At 39.8% G+C, this 14,553-nt stretch overlaps 2 protein-coding genes across 4 annotated transcripts; both read right to left on the bottom strand.

Moving 5' to 3' along the window:
- Positions 1 to 251: 251 nt before the first annotated feature.
- On the bottom strand, positions 252 to 2,196 carry LOC309718981 (interleukin-1 beta-like). Of its 2 annotated transcripts, none has more exons than XM_082554685.1 (5): positions 2,114 to 2,196; positions 1,665 to 1,902; positions 1,303 to 1,464; positions 937 to 1,070; positions 252 to 789 (listed from the first exon to the last, which is right to left on the bottom strand). In XM_082554685.1, the coding sequence occupies exons 2-5, from the start codon at positions 1,879 to 1,881 to the stop codon at positions 568 to 570; spliced, it is 735 nt and encodes a 244-aa protein (XP_082410811.1). In that variant the 5' UTR covers positions 1,882 to 1,902; positions 2,114 to 2,196; the 3' UTR covers positions 252 to 567. The 2 variants fall into 2 exon arrangements, with proteins under 2 accessions (XP_082410811.1, XP_082410812.1); XM_082554686.1 differs by having other exon boundaries at positions 1,665 to 1,899; positions 2,114 to 2,180.
- Positions 2,197 to 9,310: 7,114 nt separating this feature from the next.
- On the bottom strand, positions 9,311 to 11,385 carry LOC309719810 (interleukin-1 beta-like). Of its 2 annotated transcripts, none has more exons than XM_082556193.1 (5): positions 11,305 to 11,371; positions 10,856 to 11,090; positions 10,494 to 10,655; positions 10,128 to 10,261; positions 9,311 to 9,980 (listed from the first exon to the last, which is right to left on the bottom strand). In XM_082556193.1, the coding sequence occupies exons 2-5, from the start codon at positions 11,070 to 11,072 to the stop codon at positions 9,759 to 9,761; spliced, it is 735 nt and encodes a 244-aa protein (XP_082412319.1). In that variant the 5' UTR covers positions 11,073 to 11,090; positions 11,305 to 11,371; the 3' UTR covers positions 9,311 to 9,758. The 2 variants fall into 2 exon arrangements, with proteins under 2 accessions (XP_082412319.1, XP_082412318.1); XM_082556192.1 differs by having other exon boundaries at positions 9,312 to 9,980; positions 10,856 to 11,093; positions 11,305 to 11,385.
- Positions 11,386 to 14,553: the final 3,168 nt, after the last annotated feature.

Genomic DNA, 14,553 nt, shown 5'->3' with positions numbered 1-14,553 from the left:
AATCACAGAACCGGCTGTACTGATCAGTGTGTAGCCTGTCGGTGTCATCGGCTCTATTCTGACTCGGGGTTTATTACAGAACACCGCGTTGCACGGAGCTGAGGAACAGTGGTTGATTTCTGACTATTTTCACAAATAACATTTTGTGAACTTTGCTGTATGTTGTGGTGAGAGACTGTTATTGTCTGTTATTTATCCCTATTTGAGTGGATTACCAGATATTTAAAGAATATATCAGCCACAAATATAAATTGGGAATAAAAAATTTATTTCAGATTGTTAGATCATTTAAATACTTGTTTGTAAAAACAAACAACCAAACAAATAATTAACATCTTGCAATAGCATAAATAGATGAATAAATACATATATAAAAGCATCAACAGTATGTTAAATTATTGATTAATAACTACACACCAGATGCTCAGAGAGCACAATGATGCTACCTTGTGATGTAACTTTACATCATTAATTATTCCAATTTATGTACCTAGCACATACTTTAAGAAGGTCAAACTGGAGCGCAAATAGAGCTCCAAAATTCATCTTGGGAATCCTTAATGGGTTTTAACTCTGGCGCTGGATGTTGAAGCTTCTGTAGCGTGGGGCGGTCTCCTGACACACTTCCACCACCTGGTCGTCGTCCTGCGCTGTGCTGATGTACCAGTTGGGGCAGCGGACAGACATGAGAGTGCTGATGCTGAGCCCAGTGTCGCGTTTATAGAAGAGAAATCGCACCATGTCGCTTTCAGCGCTTATCCTTGTCAGACTGTTTTTATCCGTCACCTCCTGAGAAGAGCAAACATCCATGTCAGAGAGTTTCAGTCAACAAAATTAGGCCTGATATCAAATATTAATTCACCTATATGTGTGCAGTGTCTTATAGATTATAACAAATGGTGTGCTTTTCATGTGAGATTCCTGAAAGAAGTTTACCTCCAGGTGGAGGGTTGGCTTGTCGTCATCCTCGTGACAAGACAGATAGAGGTTTGTGCCTTTGATGCCCAGAGCGACAGGCCTGGTCTCAGCGATGGGTGTAGGGTGCGCGTAGGTCGACATGTTCAGGTGCACTGTGGAGAGAGTGATGGATACAGGGTCATTTTAATAAATCATGGCAGCGTACGTAAGCAGGAAAATGTTAGAGGCACAATTGAATCAATTTAATAAATTCAAGCTACCTATCCTTTCTACTTTATGGCATTTTAGTTCTTTTCTACTTCATGTTTCTAACAACATGGATGATGATTGAATATTTTTAATGATTTTCAACTATTTAAACGTCTAAGTGTCACATGTAGTTACCTTTGCGGTCATCACTGCCTCCCTGCAGCATCACTGCACGGAGCTCCAAGCTGCTTTGGACCAGAACCAAGCTCCTCTTTTGGCTGTCAGTCACAGTGCACTCAATCTCATCCCTGCTGGTGAACTGAGGTGGTGCACCTGTCCTCTCGATCACACTATGCTCTGGGACAAAAACAGACATGCATGGTTGAATATGGTGTTAAACTAGATTTCTGTCTACTTATGACTAGGATGGTAAAATGGAAAGATACACTATTTGTGTATTAATCTAAAGAGAATTCAAAATAGCTAAACCTAATTCATATTTTATAGAAGAGATAATGGCTCATTATGAGTTTTTCCAGTATTAAACTTGTGATTACCTTCCACAATGCTCTCCAGCATGATGGAAAGCAGGTTTTCATCCTGGAAGTCTGTGCTCAGCACTGGCTCTGACTTGCTGGTCTTTAACCTCTCCATGGCAATGATGAGGTTGACCACACTCTTCATTGTCACTGGATGATGGGAAACTTCCAAGTCCAGTCCCTTGGGCATCTTGAGGCTCCATTCCTCAGCCATGTAGCTCATTTTGAAATCCATCTTTTACTGAGTTAAGATCTGCTAAAGCACAGAAAATAATTTGTATTATCCTCACAGCTGGATTTTCAGCAGAACTTCTACTCATCTTATACTTTCTTTATTTTGTTTCTGTTACTATTTACATTTTTATAGCATTTTTAAAAAATTGCTCTCTACTGTTACAAAGCAAGGATCTTCTTTGCTCAAGATGAACACTGTCAAAAAACCAAACGAACATTGTAAGTGAGCTTACCTGTTGAAATTTGTAGATCAGAAGCTGTTTCAATGTGCTGTGTTCACTGTTGTTCTGTCAGTGTTGTTCTGCCCGACTGTGCTGTCTGGCAGGGTTTTTAAATCCCCGCATCAGGGAACTTTCGTATTGCATACAACACATACGTCATTATGATGCAATAGTGGAGTTGTACAGGTTGTCGGCGGTGAAGCAACAGCTTGAAGCATCTGCACAGAAGAGTCATAAGTAAAGGATAAATAGACTGGCAATTATAAAGTACCTCTATATTCATTTTAGGTATTAAAAGCACTTTCACTCGATCACACAGCAGTACTCCATCAAACGTTCACCCGAATGCCTGTGTAGGTTTGATGAATATCCAGGACATGATAGTCTAAGTAAGTAAGTAAGCAACTAGCCTTGTTTAAGGTTTGTGAAGCACTTTCACCTCTCATCCCAGAGGCTTTCTCAGTTCTAAAAACCAACTGTTGAAGAGTCCCAGGTATTTAAACCCTAGTGGGGTTTTCCATGCATTTATTGAGTGGTGGTCCGAACACGCTTCGCTGCATTGCATGCGATGGATGAGAGGAGTAACAAGTCACTGCTCTGTGAGCATTAAGTGTCTCTTGATTTCTCAGTCAGATTCATACATGAGCAGCCATCATTCCCAGATCATCAAAACAACTGCGCTTTAAGGTAAATGTTGTTGTGATTTTTGCTCTATAGATAAAATTTAACGGAATTGACATGTCCATTGTTATATACAGACTATCTACTATTAAAATAGAGCAATGACCGACAGCACCATGACACAGGACTAAAAATTGCCTCATCTTTGAGAAATAACAAAAAATTCAAGAAAGCAGGTGAAAACTCATCATATGAAATTTAAAAACTTTCTTCATACGTCTTTAAAAAAATTTAATGGGGTATTTTAATGTGATAAAAAAAATTCCAGTACACTTCCTAGGTGGAGTTGTGTAACAGTGCTTAAATAACTCTAGATTTGCTTGTTGGGACATGAGTGAGTGTGTCAGGCACGTTTATCACGCTCAGGCTAAAGTTTACATCAGTGTTTTGACGTCAAAAACCAAAAGACAAAAAAACCCACTGTTTGCAACCATTTTAGCCTATTTTTTTTTTAACTTTCACTTTAACTCCAAAAAATAATAATAAAGAATTTTATTATCTCTGCCATTACTGAATAAAAAGACAGAAAACCCTCTGCTTTAATGTTCCCAGTTTAAGCTTCTATATCAGCCCTCACTGATAGATGAGGGCTTCCTGACAGTCACTGTTTTATATTTAACTAAAAAAGGAAAGATTTATCATAAATTTAAGCATATTACAAATGTCTCAAATGGCTTTTACAGATTTAGGATATTTCAGTACAGTTTTGAAAGGATGAAATATTTTAGATAAGGAAGACAGATTGTAAATCTAAAATAAGCTGCTGTGAATGGATCCAAATGTCACGAGCTGGGAAATGACTGGAGCCAAATTGGATCTGTCTAAATCTGTGATCTAAAGTCAAAATTCCATCTTCAAAAGCTGGATTTTTTGGTTAGATCAAGAAAAACCTTTTGATAGAGTGGATTATTTGTTTAGGACACTTCAAGATGCAGGTTTGTGGAAAAAACAATATTTCATGCTTTGAGTTGCTGTTTTGTTGAAGATAGGAGGGGACTCAGCAGACCAGTCCCTGTCTGGAGAGTCATTAGGGATGGTTGTCTGTTATCTGCCATGCCATATGCTCCTGCTCCTGCCTTCACATACACTGATGCAGGAAATAGAGAAGAGACTGGTTGCCTTTTTTGGCAACTTTTACCAAAGCACTTTTGTTACCTCTGTGGGAAGGTGGACAGCGACTCATTGACATAAAAAATTGCATTAGGTCTTTTTGTCTTCAGACTGCTCAGCATTTCTTATACCCCAAACCACAGATGTGGATCGAAATGATGACTGGTACGGACATCTCAGGGATTTCATCCTTCTACCACTCTGAACCAAAGTGTTATGTGTTAAAAGATTCTGCTCTGAGGTTTATGCCAGCAGGGGGAAGACCCCCTGTTCTTCAACCCTCTTATTCAGTCTAGCTTGCTTGGTTCTATTAGCATCAATAATTGTAGCATTTGTTACCATGCAAAGAGTCCTAGCAACATCTGACCTGACAAAACTGGCAGTGCTGAGATCAGGAGAGCAGCGGAAAACTGCTGCTGTCTTCAGCCGGTTCTGCCAGTTCCTAAGTCATTGTCTGTCCTACGGAAGTTGGTGGAGGAAGTGGTGGCTGCCCTTCCTGGATTCGTTTGGCAAGTGCCTAGTGTGGGTTTTGCAGAGACTCACTAGCCGCCACCCCCCGTGTCCTATGTTCATAATATTTTTAATAAACGTGGGCGCAAGAGAGAGAGGAAGACATCTTACAGTGAGTTGAAACAATAATTTGTTATTTATTCTTGCATATACAATTTTTCTCATTCGTATTGTATGTCACTCACAATTTCCATCACCTCTTCCCATTCGCTGAGCCCCTGCACGGTTCGGCTTTGGTATGCCACCCCAATATTTTTAGTGGCTCCCATGGCCACCCCTATGAAAAAAATCCAGGGGGCCTTGGATCTCTAGTTGAGGATAGCGCACAGGTGAGTTACCACAAACAGACATATGGCGCTTAATTAAAGCCAAGTGTATCGTATCTGCTACATGTGTTTTTGTGAGTTTTTGAGACTTCTACATCATCAGCATGACTTTTTTTTACCCTCAAAAAATGATCTAAATTGCATGAAACATTTTTAATGACTAAATTGCAAAAATATGGGTTATGTAGCAAATGTGATACAAATTAAAACTCATATGCAGATTAAAATTTGATATATTTTTATATATATTTTGTCTTGGGGTTCAACAAACACTCCATTATCAAAAGATGAAGATTTCTGGCAGTTATTTCATGGTTTGGGTTTTAAAGGGACGTAGTCACTGTAAATATGGACTGGTTCTTATATCTAAGCTAACTGAGCTCTCAAAGTGATTTACACAACTTGACTCATTCACACCAGCACTTTTTTTAAATACTCTTTCTGTCTAAGTGTTTCTATCTAACATTCACACATATTCATATTCTGATGGCTGCATTGGAGAGCAACTTGGGGTTAGTACCTTCCCAAGGATATTTGGCAAGCAGACTGGCTATCTGCTCTACCACCTGAGCCACAGGTGGTAGAGCAGACAGTCAAAGATTATAAGCTTGTATTTTTTTCAAGCTGAGGAGACCTTGCAACATTTGTGGTTTGGATGTCCTAAACTAGTTCCTCTCTTTACATCTCCCTGTCTGGAGAGGTATTAGGCAAGGTTGTCTGTTATCTGGCATGTTGTATACTCTCCTCTCTTTACATTACCTCAACTGTTGTTGGCTGGGTATATGGACAGGTGTTGGGTGACAGAGTTTTTATTTATGGCCCTTAAAACTCTGCAGCACAGCGGAAGCAGACTTTTCTCATCAATTTTCTTACAGGCCAGGCAACAATGGTTAACTAGGAGAAATAAGATGAAAGGAATTGGGTCCTCCTACGCAAATTGCTACCTACTCATGGTGGAGGGGTTTGTGTGTCCCAGGGATCCCAGGGGCTATGTTTTGTGCCCTGGTAGGGTCTGTCATGGCAAATTGGTCCTGGGTGGGGGACGACACAAAGAGCCATTCAGAAGACCCCTATTAGAAGACCACCGAGGGAACAGTTTACCCTGCCCAGGATAGGGTTACCGGGGCTCCACTCAGGAGCCAGACCTGGGGAGGGTCCCTGAGGGTGAGCATCTGGTGGCCAAGCCCGGCCGGGCACCACCCAAAAAACGGACATGGGCCCATCTTCCTGCAGGCCCACCACCGCAGGAGGTTAGGGTTCATTGTGAGTCGGGTGGTGGCCAGGAGGTGAAGGGTGGCTGGCCTCTGCCGTAGAGATTGAGAAGAGTGAGAGAGATAGAAAGAGTGAGTGAGAAGGTCAGCCATCTGGGAGGGGCTCACAGTAGAACCGGAGCCAGCTGAGGTGGTTCAGGCATCTGATAAAGATGCCTCCTGGGCGCCTCCTGGGTGAGGTGTTCCGGGCATGTCCCACCAGCAGGAGGCCCAGGGCAGAGCCAGGACACGCTGGAGCGATTACATCTCTCGGCTGGCCTGGGACCACCTTGGTGTTTCCCCAGACAAGCTGGAGGAGGTGGCTGGAAAGAAGGAGGTCTGGGTAAACACAATTTACCTATTATAAAATGGATTTTGTTGTTGAATGGGGTTGTTAACATGTGCAGCAATAGTTTCTGTTTTTCATTGTATAACTATAACTTCTTTGTATAACTTTATTTCTATTGTACAAAATGAAACGTTCAAGTGCAAACTTCATCCAGGACAGAAACAGCCACAACTTGGGCTCTTTGCTAGCATCTGCACAGGCAGCATGCTAACACAAATATAGCCAAGAACCCAGAGTGATGTTAAAGCTGAGTAAATGCCAACCCCAGCCCAGCAGTCAGACCCTGAACTTCAACAGGTAATAAAAGCAGCTCTGTTTCTACCTGTTCAATCACTGTTGCGATTGCTTTGAGGTGTCTTTGGGCTGGTTTCCATATTTGCCTTGTGTTTTATGTTCATACGTAATGTTGGAATTTAGTCATCTTTAATACAAATATACCTCATTATTATATGTCTCACAACTACGTCATAATTACATCACACACATGTTTTATACTTACCACACAGTTAAGTATTATAGAGTAGTTTTAGAAGTAGATTGCTACACACAGACAACATTAGACATTACAGAGAAAGGCCCCAAAGAGAGAAATTTCGATTGGGAGGGCTGCCTCACTAGTGGAGGCCTATCGCATCTATCGCGTTCGGTGTGAACACACCGTTAGCCTGACACTGTTAGAGAAGACAAGGCTGTAAATTTCAGGTTAAGAAAAAGCCCCCCCCCCCCCCCCCCCTTCTCTTCTTCTCTCTATGCAGGTCTGACTGGAGGGTAAGAGGTGGTTGCCATGGTGATGGGTGAAGCGGTGTTTCCAAATAAGGCCCAGAAAGCTGCAGAAGAAGAAGCATGAGCTGAAGCGCTGGATCACAGCCAAGTAAGAAGAACTGTGGCTTAGTATCCTGTTCATCACACATAATAAAGATTTTTTACTTAACCTTCAACTGCTTAATAAATTGAAGAAAATGCACTTTGAGCATATTTGTCTTCTCCTTCTCAAGAATGAACCCAACAGTAAACACTAATACAAAGATGTTTGTCCTCATTAGGATAGGGTTTGTGTCCATGTGTGGGATTGTAGCCCAAGGTTTATGTTGTTAACTGGTAATTATGTGAAAATGGGTTTTAAGTCATTCAAAGAAAATAGTGTAATGAGTAGTGTAACAAATTACTTTCTCTATGGAGTAATCAAGTAACATGCTGCATTACTTCAACCCCAACACTGGCAATAAGGCTTCGTTTGTTTGAAATAATTTCAATCCTTGTCAGTGGATTTCCTCATGAATAAAAATGCTACAATTATCTATAAAAATAACAAATAACAATGTTTATTTTCATAGTAATTTTCAGGCTTACAAACTGCTTCCCAGAAAGACAAAATAAAAAAACAGTCGAAGTCGGCTGTGTGTCAGGCAGTAGCTGCACCCAGAAATGCAGCGCTCAGAAGAAAAACTAGAACTAAACTTAAAAGTATGCTGAGCTCAAACAAGGTAAAAAAAAAATAATGCAGATCAAAAAGAAGGAAACCAGAATTATACATTTTCTAGGGAAACACAAAACCAAGAGGAATCCAGCTCTGAGGGAGAGCATGACAAAAGGATCAGAGGAGACTCAGACAATATATTCACACACAGGATAACAAGGGAAAAGGCAGCAGGTGGAAGTATAACTGAAACTAACCAGATAAACAGATAAAGCGACAAAAGAAGCAGAACTAAACCTAAAGCACATGAGACAAGAGATCATAAGACTGGAAATACTGAAGACTGAGACCAGGACTAAGACATATGAACTTAAGATACAGACAGAAAACAAAACAGAGAGACAAGATGAAAGGAAAAGAACTGGAATAAAAGAAGAATTAACAAAAGTGTCAGCGAAGAACAGCAATTATTTATTTTAGGAAGAGAAACCTAAAGAGGTTCTAGTAGCAACAGGAGCATTAGATTTGTGGTTGTAAACAAACTGTTAAGATTCCAACACAGAATTTAAGATCTATAACTTAGATGCAAATGGTATTAATGAAAAGTTTCAGTCTGGTTTTAAACCTCTATTCCGTGGTTTTAGTTTTACTTGACTTGACTGCTGCTTTTAACACGGTTAACCACAACATTCTTCTATCAAGATTGGAACATGATGTTGGTCTCAAAGGTACGGTTTTAACTTGGTTTAAATCCTATCTCTCAGAGAGGTCGTTCTCTGCTGCTATGGGACCTCAAGGGTCCGTGCTCAGTCCCGCTCTTTTCTCTTTGTACATGCTGCCGTTGGGATTAATTTTTTAAAAATACAACATCTCCTTTCACTGTTATGCCGATGATATCCAGATTTATTCACCTTTGAAATCTGACGTGTCTGCTTCTTTGCAACATCTGTTCAACTGTTTGCATGAAGTTAAAATTTGGTTGTCACATAATTTTCTTACATTGAACGAGAATAAGACTGAAATCGAAGTCTTTGGTAGTCACACTCCGCTAGACCAGTTAGCTGATGCCCTTGGCCCTCTCGCTAGCCATCTCTCGCTCACTGTAAGAAACCTCGGAGTGTTCCTGGATGGCTCTTTTAAACTTGAGAAACAGCTCTCCACTGTGGGAAAAAACAGCTTCTGCCAGTTGCGTCAGATATCTAAAGCAAAGCCGTTCCTTCCTTTAAAGGACCTTGAAAAGATTATCCACGCATTTATCACATCCAGATTGGACGACTGTAACTCCCTCTACTTGGGCCTCCAACACTCTTCTCTTTACCGGCTTCAGTTAATTTAAAATGCAGCTGCGCACCTCTAGTGACGCACTCCTTTATTAATTATTTTTTAAAATTCAAATTCAAATTAGGATTTGTATAGACTTGTGAAAATATATCAGTTTTGGGTTAATTATTTAAACACTTGGAGTACTAGACATTTATAAAAGCAGGTATAGTACAAGGAGAAGTTCCTCTTATTTAACAGTTATCATGTCAGAGCAGAAGTTGTGAAAATATTGATTTTTTTTATTTTAGATCTTTGCAAGAAACATATTATTAGAGCTTTTTTTTTTTTACACAAGGTGAACAAAAGATTTAAAACAATGTGTCAACTTTAGACAAGAGTATTACAGTACGTCATTCCATCTTAAATCTACAGCCTTCTCATTGCATGAAAATTTTATAGTACACAGTTTAAACACATAAAAAGACTGATGTGAAGTTTAAGTCTCACATATCAAATACCTTTCAATCAACTCTAAAGAAAAATAAGACATAAGATATAAAAATGGAAATAAAAATAAATACATAAATACATAAATACACACCAGATGCTCAGAGAGCACAATGATGCTACCTTGTGATGTAACTTTACATCATTAATTATTCCAATTTATGTACCTAGCACATACTTTAAGAAGGTCAAACTGGAGCGCAACTAGAGCTCCAAAATTCATCTTGGGAATCCTTAATGGGTTTTAACTCTGGCGCTGGATGTTGAAGCTTCTGTAGCGTGGGGCGGTCTCCTGACACACTTCCACCACCTGGTCGTCGTCCTGCGCTGTGCTGATGTACCAGTTGGGGCAGCGGACAGACATGAGAGAGCTGATGCTGAGCCCAGTGTCGCGTTTATAGAAGAGAAATCGCACCATGTCACTTTCAGCGCTTATCCTTGTCAGACTGTTTTTATCCGTCACCTCCTGAGAAGAGCAAACATCCATGTCAGAGAGTTTCAGTCAACAAAATTAGGCCTGATATCAAATATTAATTCACCTATATGTGTGCAGTGTCTTATAGATTATAACAAATGGTGTGCTTTTCATGTGAGATTCCTGAAAGAAGTTTACCTCCAGGTGGAGGGTTGGCTTGTCGTCATCCTCGTGACAAGACAGATAGAGGTTTGTGCCTTTGATGCCCAGAGCGACAGGCCTGGTCTCAGCGATGGGTGTAGGGTGCGCGTAGGTCGACATGTTCAGGTGCACTGTGGAGAGAGTGATGGATACAGGGTCATTTTAATAAATCATGGCAGCGTACGTAAGCAGGAAAATGTTAGAGGCACAATTGAATCAATTTAATAAATTCAAGCTACCTATCCTTTCTACTTTATGGCATTTTAGTTCTTTTCTACTTCATGTTTCTAACAACATGGATGATGATTGAATATTTTTAATGATTTTCAACTATTTAAACGTCTAAGTGTCACATGTAGTTACCTTTGCGGTCATCACTGCCTCCCTGCAGCATCACTGCATGGAGCTCCATGCTGCTTTGGACCAGAACCAAGCTCCTCTTTTGGCTGTCAGTCACAGTGCACTCAATCTCATCCCTGCTGGTGAACTGAGGTGGTGGACCTGTCCTCTCGATCACACTATGCTCTGGGACAAAAACAGACATGCATGGTTGAATATGGTGTTAAACTAGATTTCTGTCTACTTATGACTAGGATGGTAAAATGGAAAGATACACTATTTGTGTATTAATCTAAAGAGAATTCAAAATAGCTAAACCTAATTCATATTTTATAGAAGAGATAATGGCTCATTATGAGTTTTTCCAGTATTAAACTTGTGATTACCTTCCACAATGCTCTCCAGCATGATGGAAAGCAGGTTTTCATCCTGGAAGTCTGTGCTCAGCACTGGCTCTGACTTGCTGGTCTTTAACCTCTCCATGGCAATGATGAGGTTGACCACACTCTTCATTGTCACTGGATGATGGGAAACTTCCAAGTCCAGTCCCTTGGGCATCTTGAGGCTCCATTCCTCAGCCATGTAGCTCATTTTGAAGTCCATCTTTTACTGAGTTAAGATCTGCTAAAGCACAGAAAATAATTTGTATTATCCTCACAGCTGGATTTTCAGCAGAACTTCTACTCATCTTATACTTTCTTTATTTTGTTTCTGTTACTATTTACATTTTTATAGCATTTTTAAAAAATTGCTCTCTACTGTTACAAAGCAAGGATCTTCTTTGCTCAAGATGAACACTGTCAAAAAACCAAACGAACATTGTAAGTGAGCTTACCTGTTGAAATTTGTAGATCAGAAGCTGTTTCAATGTGCTGTGTTCACTGTTGTTCTGTCAGTGTTGTTCTGCCCGACTGTGCTGTCTGGCAGGGTTTTTAAATCCCCGCATCAGGGAACTTTGGTATTGCATACAACACATACGTCATTATGATGCAATAGTGTAACTGTAACTTCGGTCGTTGCTGTGCTTTTTGGAAGTCGAATTTCCCAGAGGAACCCACCCGAGGGATTAATAAAGTTCTATCTTATCTTATCTTATCTTATCTTATCTTATCTTATCTTATCTTATCTTATCTTATCTTATCTTATCTTAGTGGAGTTGTACAGGTTGTCGGCGGTGAAGCAACAGCTTGAAGCATCTGCACAGAAGAGTCATAAGTAAAGGATAAATAGACTGGCAATTATAAAGTACCTCTATATTCATTTTAGGTATTAAAAGCACTTTCACTCGATCACACAGCAGTACTCCATCAAACGTTCACCCGAATGCCTGTGTAGGTTTGATGAATATCCAGGACATGATAGTCTAAGTAAGTAAGTAAGCAACTAGCCTTGTTTAAGGTTTGTGAAGCACTTTCACCTCTCATCCCAGAGGCTTTCTCAGTTCTAAAAACCAACTGTTGAAGAGTCCCAGGTATTTAAACCCTAGTGGGGTTTTCCATGCATTTATTGAGTGGTGGTCCGAACACGCTTCGCTGCATTGCATGCGATGGATGAGAGGAGTAACAAGTCACTGCTCTGTGAGCATTAAGTGTCTCTTGATTTCTCAGTCCGATTCATACATGAGCAGCCATCATTCCCAGATCATCAAAACAACTGCGCTTTAAGGTAAATGTTGTTGTGATTTTTGCTCTATAGATAAAATTTAACGGAATTGACATGTCCATTGTTATATACAGACTATCTACTATTAAAATAGAGCAATGACCGACAGCACCATGACACAGGACTAAAAATTGCCTCATCTTTGAGAAATAACAAAAAATTCAAGAAAGCAGGTGAAAACTCATCATATGAAATTTAAAAACTTTCTTCATACGTCTTTAAAAAATTTTAATGGGGTATTTTAATGTGATAAAAAAAATTCCAGTACACTTCCTAGGTGGAGTTGTGTAACAGTGCTTAAATAACTCTAGATTTGCTTGTTGGGACATGAGTGAGTGTGTCAGGCACGTTTATCACGCTCAGGCTAAAGTTTACATCAGTGTTTTGACGTCAAAAACCAAAAGACAAAAAAACCCACTGTTTGCAACCATTTTAGCCTATTTTTTTTTTACTTTCACTTTAACTCCAAAAAATAATAATAAAGAATTTTATTATCTCTGCCATTACTGAATAAAAAGACAGAAAACCCTCTGCTTTAATGTTCCCAGTTTAAGCTTCTATATCAGCCCTCACTGATAGATGAGGGCTTCCTGACAGTCACTGTTTTATATTTAACTAAAAAAGGAAAGATTTATCATAAATTTAAGCATATTACAAATGTCTCAAATGGCTTTTACAGATTTAGGATATTTCAGTATACAGTTTTGAAAGGATGAAATATTTTAGATAAGGAAGACAGATTGTAAATCTAAAATAAGCTGCTGTGAATGGATCCAAATGTCACGAGCTGGGAAATGACTGGAGCCAAATTGGATCTGTCTAAATCTGTGATCTAAAGTCAAAATTCCATCTTCAAAAGCTGGATTTTTTGGTTAGATCAAGAAAAACCTTTTGATAGAGTGGATTATTTGTTTAGGACACTTCAAGATGCAGGTTTGTGGAAAAAACAATATTTCATGCTTTGAGTTGCTGTTTTGTTGAAGATAGGAGGGGACTCAGCAGACCAGTCCCTGTCTGGAGAGTCATTAGGGATGGTTGTCTGTTATCTGCCATGCCGTATGCTCCTGCTCCTGCCTTCACATACACTGATGCAGGAAATAGAGAAGAGACTGGTTGCCTTTTTTGGCAACTTTTACCAAAGCACTTTTGTTACCTCTGTGGGAAGGTGGACAGCGACTCATTGACATAAAAAATTGCATTAGGTCTTTTTGTCTTCAGACTGCTCAGCATTTCTTATACCCCAAACCACAGATGTGGATCGAAATGATGACTGGTACGGACATCTCAGGGATTTCATCCTTCTACCACTCTGAACCAAAGTGTTATGTGTTAAAAGATTCTGCTCTGAGGTTTATGCCAGCAGGGGGAAGACCCCCTGTTCTTCAACCCTCTTATTCAGTCTAGCTTGCTTGGTTCTATTAGCATCAATAATTGTAGCATTTGTTACCATGCAAAGAGTCCTAGCAACATCTGACCTGACAAAACTGGCAGTGCTGAGATCAGGAGAGCAGCGGAAAACTGCTGCTGCCCTTCCTGGATTCGTTTGGCAAGTGCCTAGTGTGGGTTTTGCAGAGACTCACTAGCCGCCACCCCCCCCCCAGTGTCCTATGTTCATAATATTTTTAATAAACGTGGGCGCAAGAGAGAGAGGAAGACATCTTACAGTGAGTTGAAACAATAATTTGTTATTTATTCTTGCATATACAATTTTTCTCATTCGTATTGTGTCACTTTGTATGTCACTCACAATTTCCATCACCTCTTCCCATTCGCTGAGCCCCTGCACGGTTCGGCTTTGGTATGCCACCCCAATATTTTTAGTGGCTCCCATGGCCACCCCTATGAAAAAAATCCAGGGGGCCCTAGCTCTCTAGTTGAGGATAGCGCACAGGTGAGTTACCACAAACAGACATATGGCGCTTAATTAAAGCCAAGTGTATCGTATCTGCTACATGTGTTTTTGTGAGTTTTTGAGACTTCTACATCATCAGCATGACTTTTTTTTACCCTCAAAAAATGATCTAAATTGCATGAAACATTTTTAATGACTAAATTGCAAAAATATGGGTTATGTAGCAAATGTGATACAAATTAAAACTCATATGCAGATTAAAATTTGATATATTTTTATATATATTTTGTCTTGGGGTTCAACAAACACTCCATTATCAAAAGATGAAGATTTCTGGCAGTTATTTCATGGTTTGGGTTTTAAAGGGACGTAGTCACTGTAAATATGGACTGGTTCTTATATCTAAGCTAACTGAGCTCTCAAAGTGATTTACACAACTTGACTCATTCACACCAGCACTTTTTTTAAATACTCTTTCTGTCTAAGTGTTTCTATCTAACATTCACACATATTGATATTCTGATGGCTGCATTGGAGAGCAACTTGGGGTTAGTACCTTCCCAAGGATAT

This window comes from Aulonocara stuartgranti (assembly GCF_965226115.1).
Source record: "Aulonocara stuartgranti genome assembly, chromosome: 12".
NCBI classification, from domain to species: Eukaryota; Metazoa; Chordata; class Actinopteri; order Cichliformes; family Cichlidae; genus Aulonocara; species Aulonocara stuartgranti.
This window is presented reverse-complemented; position numbering and strand designations above follow the sequence as displayed.

Bases quoted from the DNA above. Each gene is read 5' to 3' on its own strand.
- LOC309718981 (XM_082554685.1), bottom strand. From the start codon at position 1,881: ATGGATTTCAAAATGAGCTACATGGCTGAGGAATGGAGCCTCAAGATG. The intron at 1,071-1,302 runs GTAACTACATGT...CTCTCTCCACAG, and splicing joins AGGCAGTGATGACCGCAAAG to TGCACCTGAACATGTCGACC. The intron at 790-936 runs GTAAACTTCTTT...TGCTCTTCTCAG, and splicing joins AGCCAACCCTCCACCTGGAG to GAGGTGACGGATAAAAACAG.
- LOC309719810 (XM_082556192.1), bottom strand. From the start codon at position 11,072: ATGGACTTCAAAATGAGCTACATGGCTGAGGAATGGAGCCTCAAGATG. The intron at 10,262-10,493 runs GTAACTACATGT...CTCTCTCCACAG, and splicing joins AGGCAGTGATGACCGCAAAG to TGCACCTGAACATGTCGACC. The intron at 9,981-10,127 runs GTAAACTTCTTT...TGCTCTTCTCAG, and splicing joins AGCCAACCCTCCACCTGGAG to GAGGTGACGGATAAAAACAG.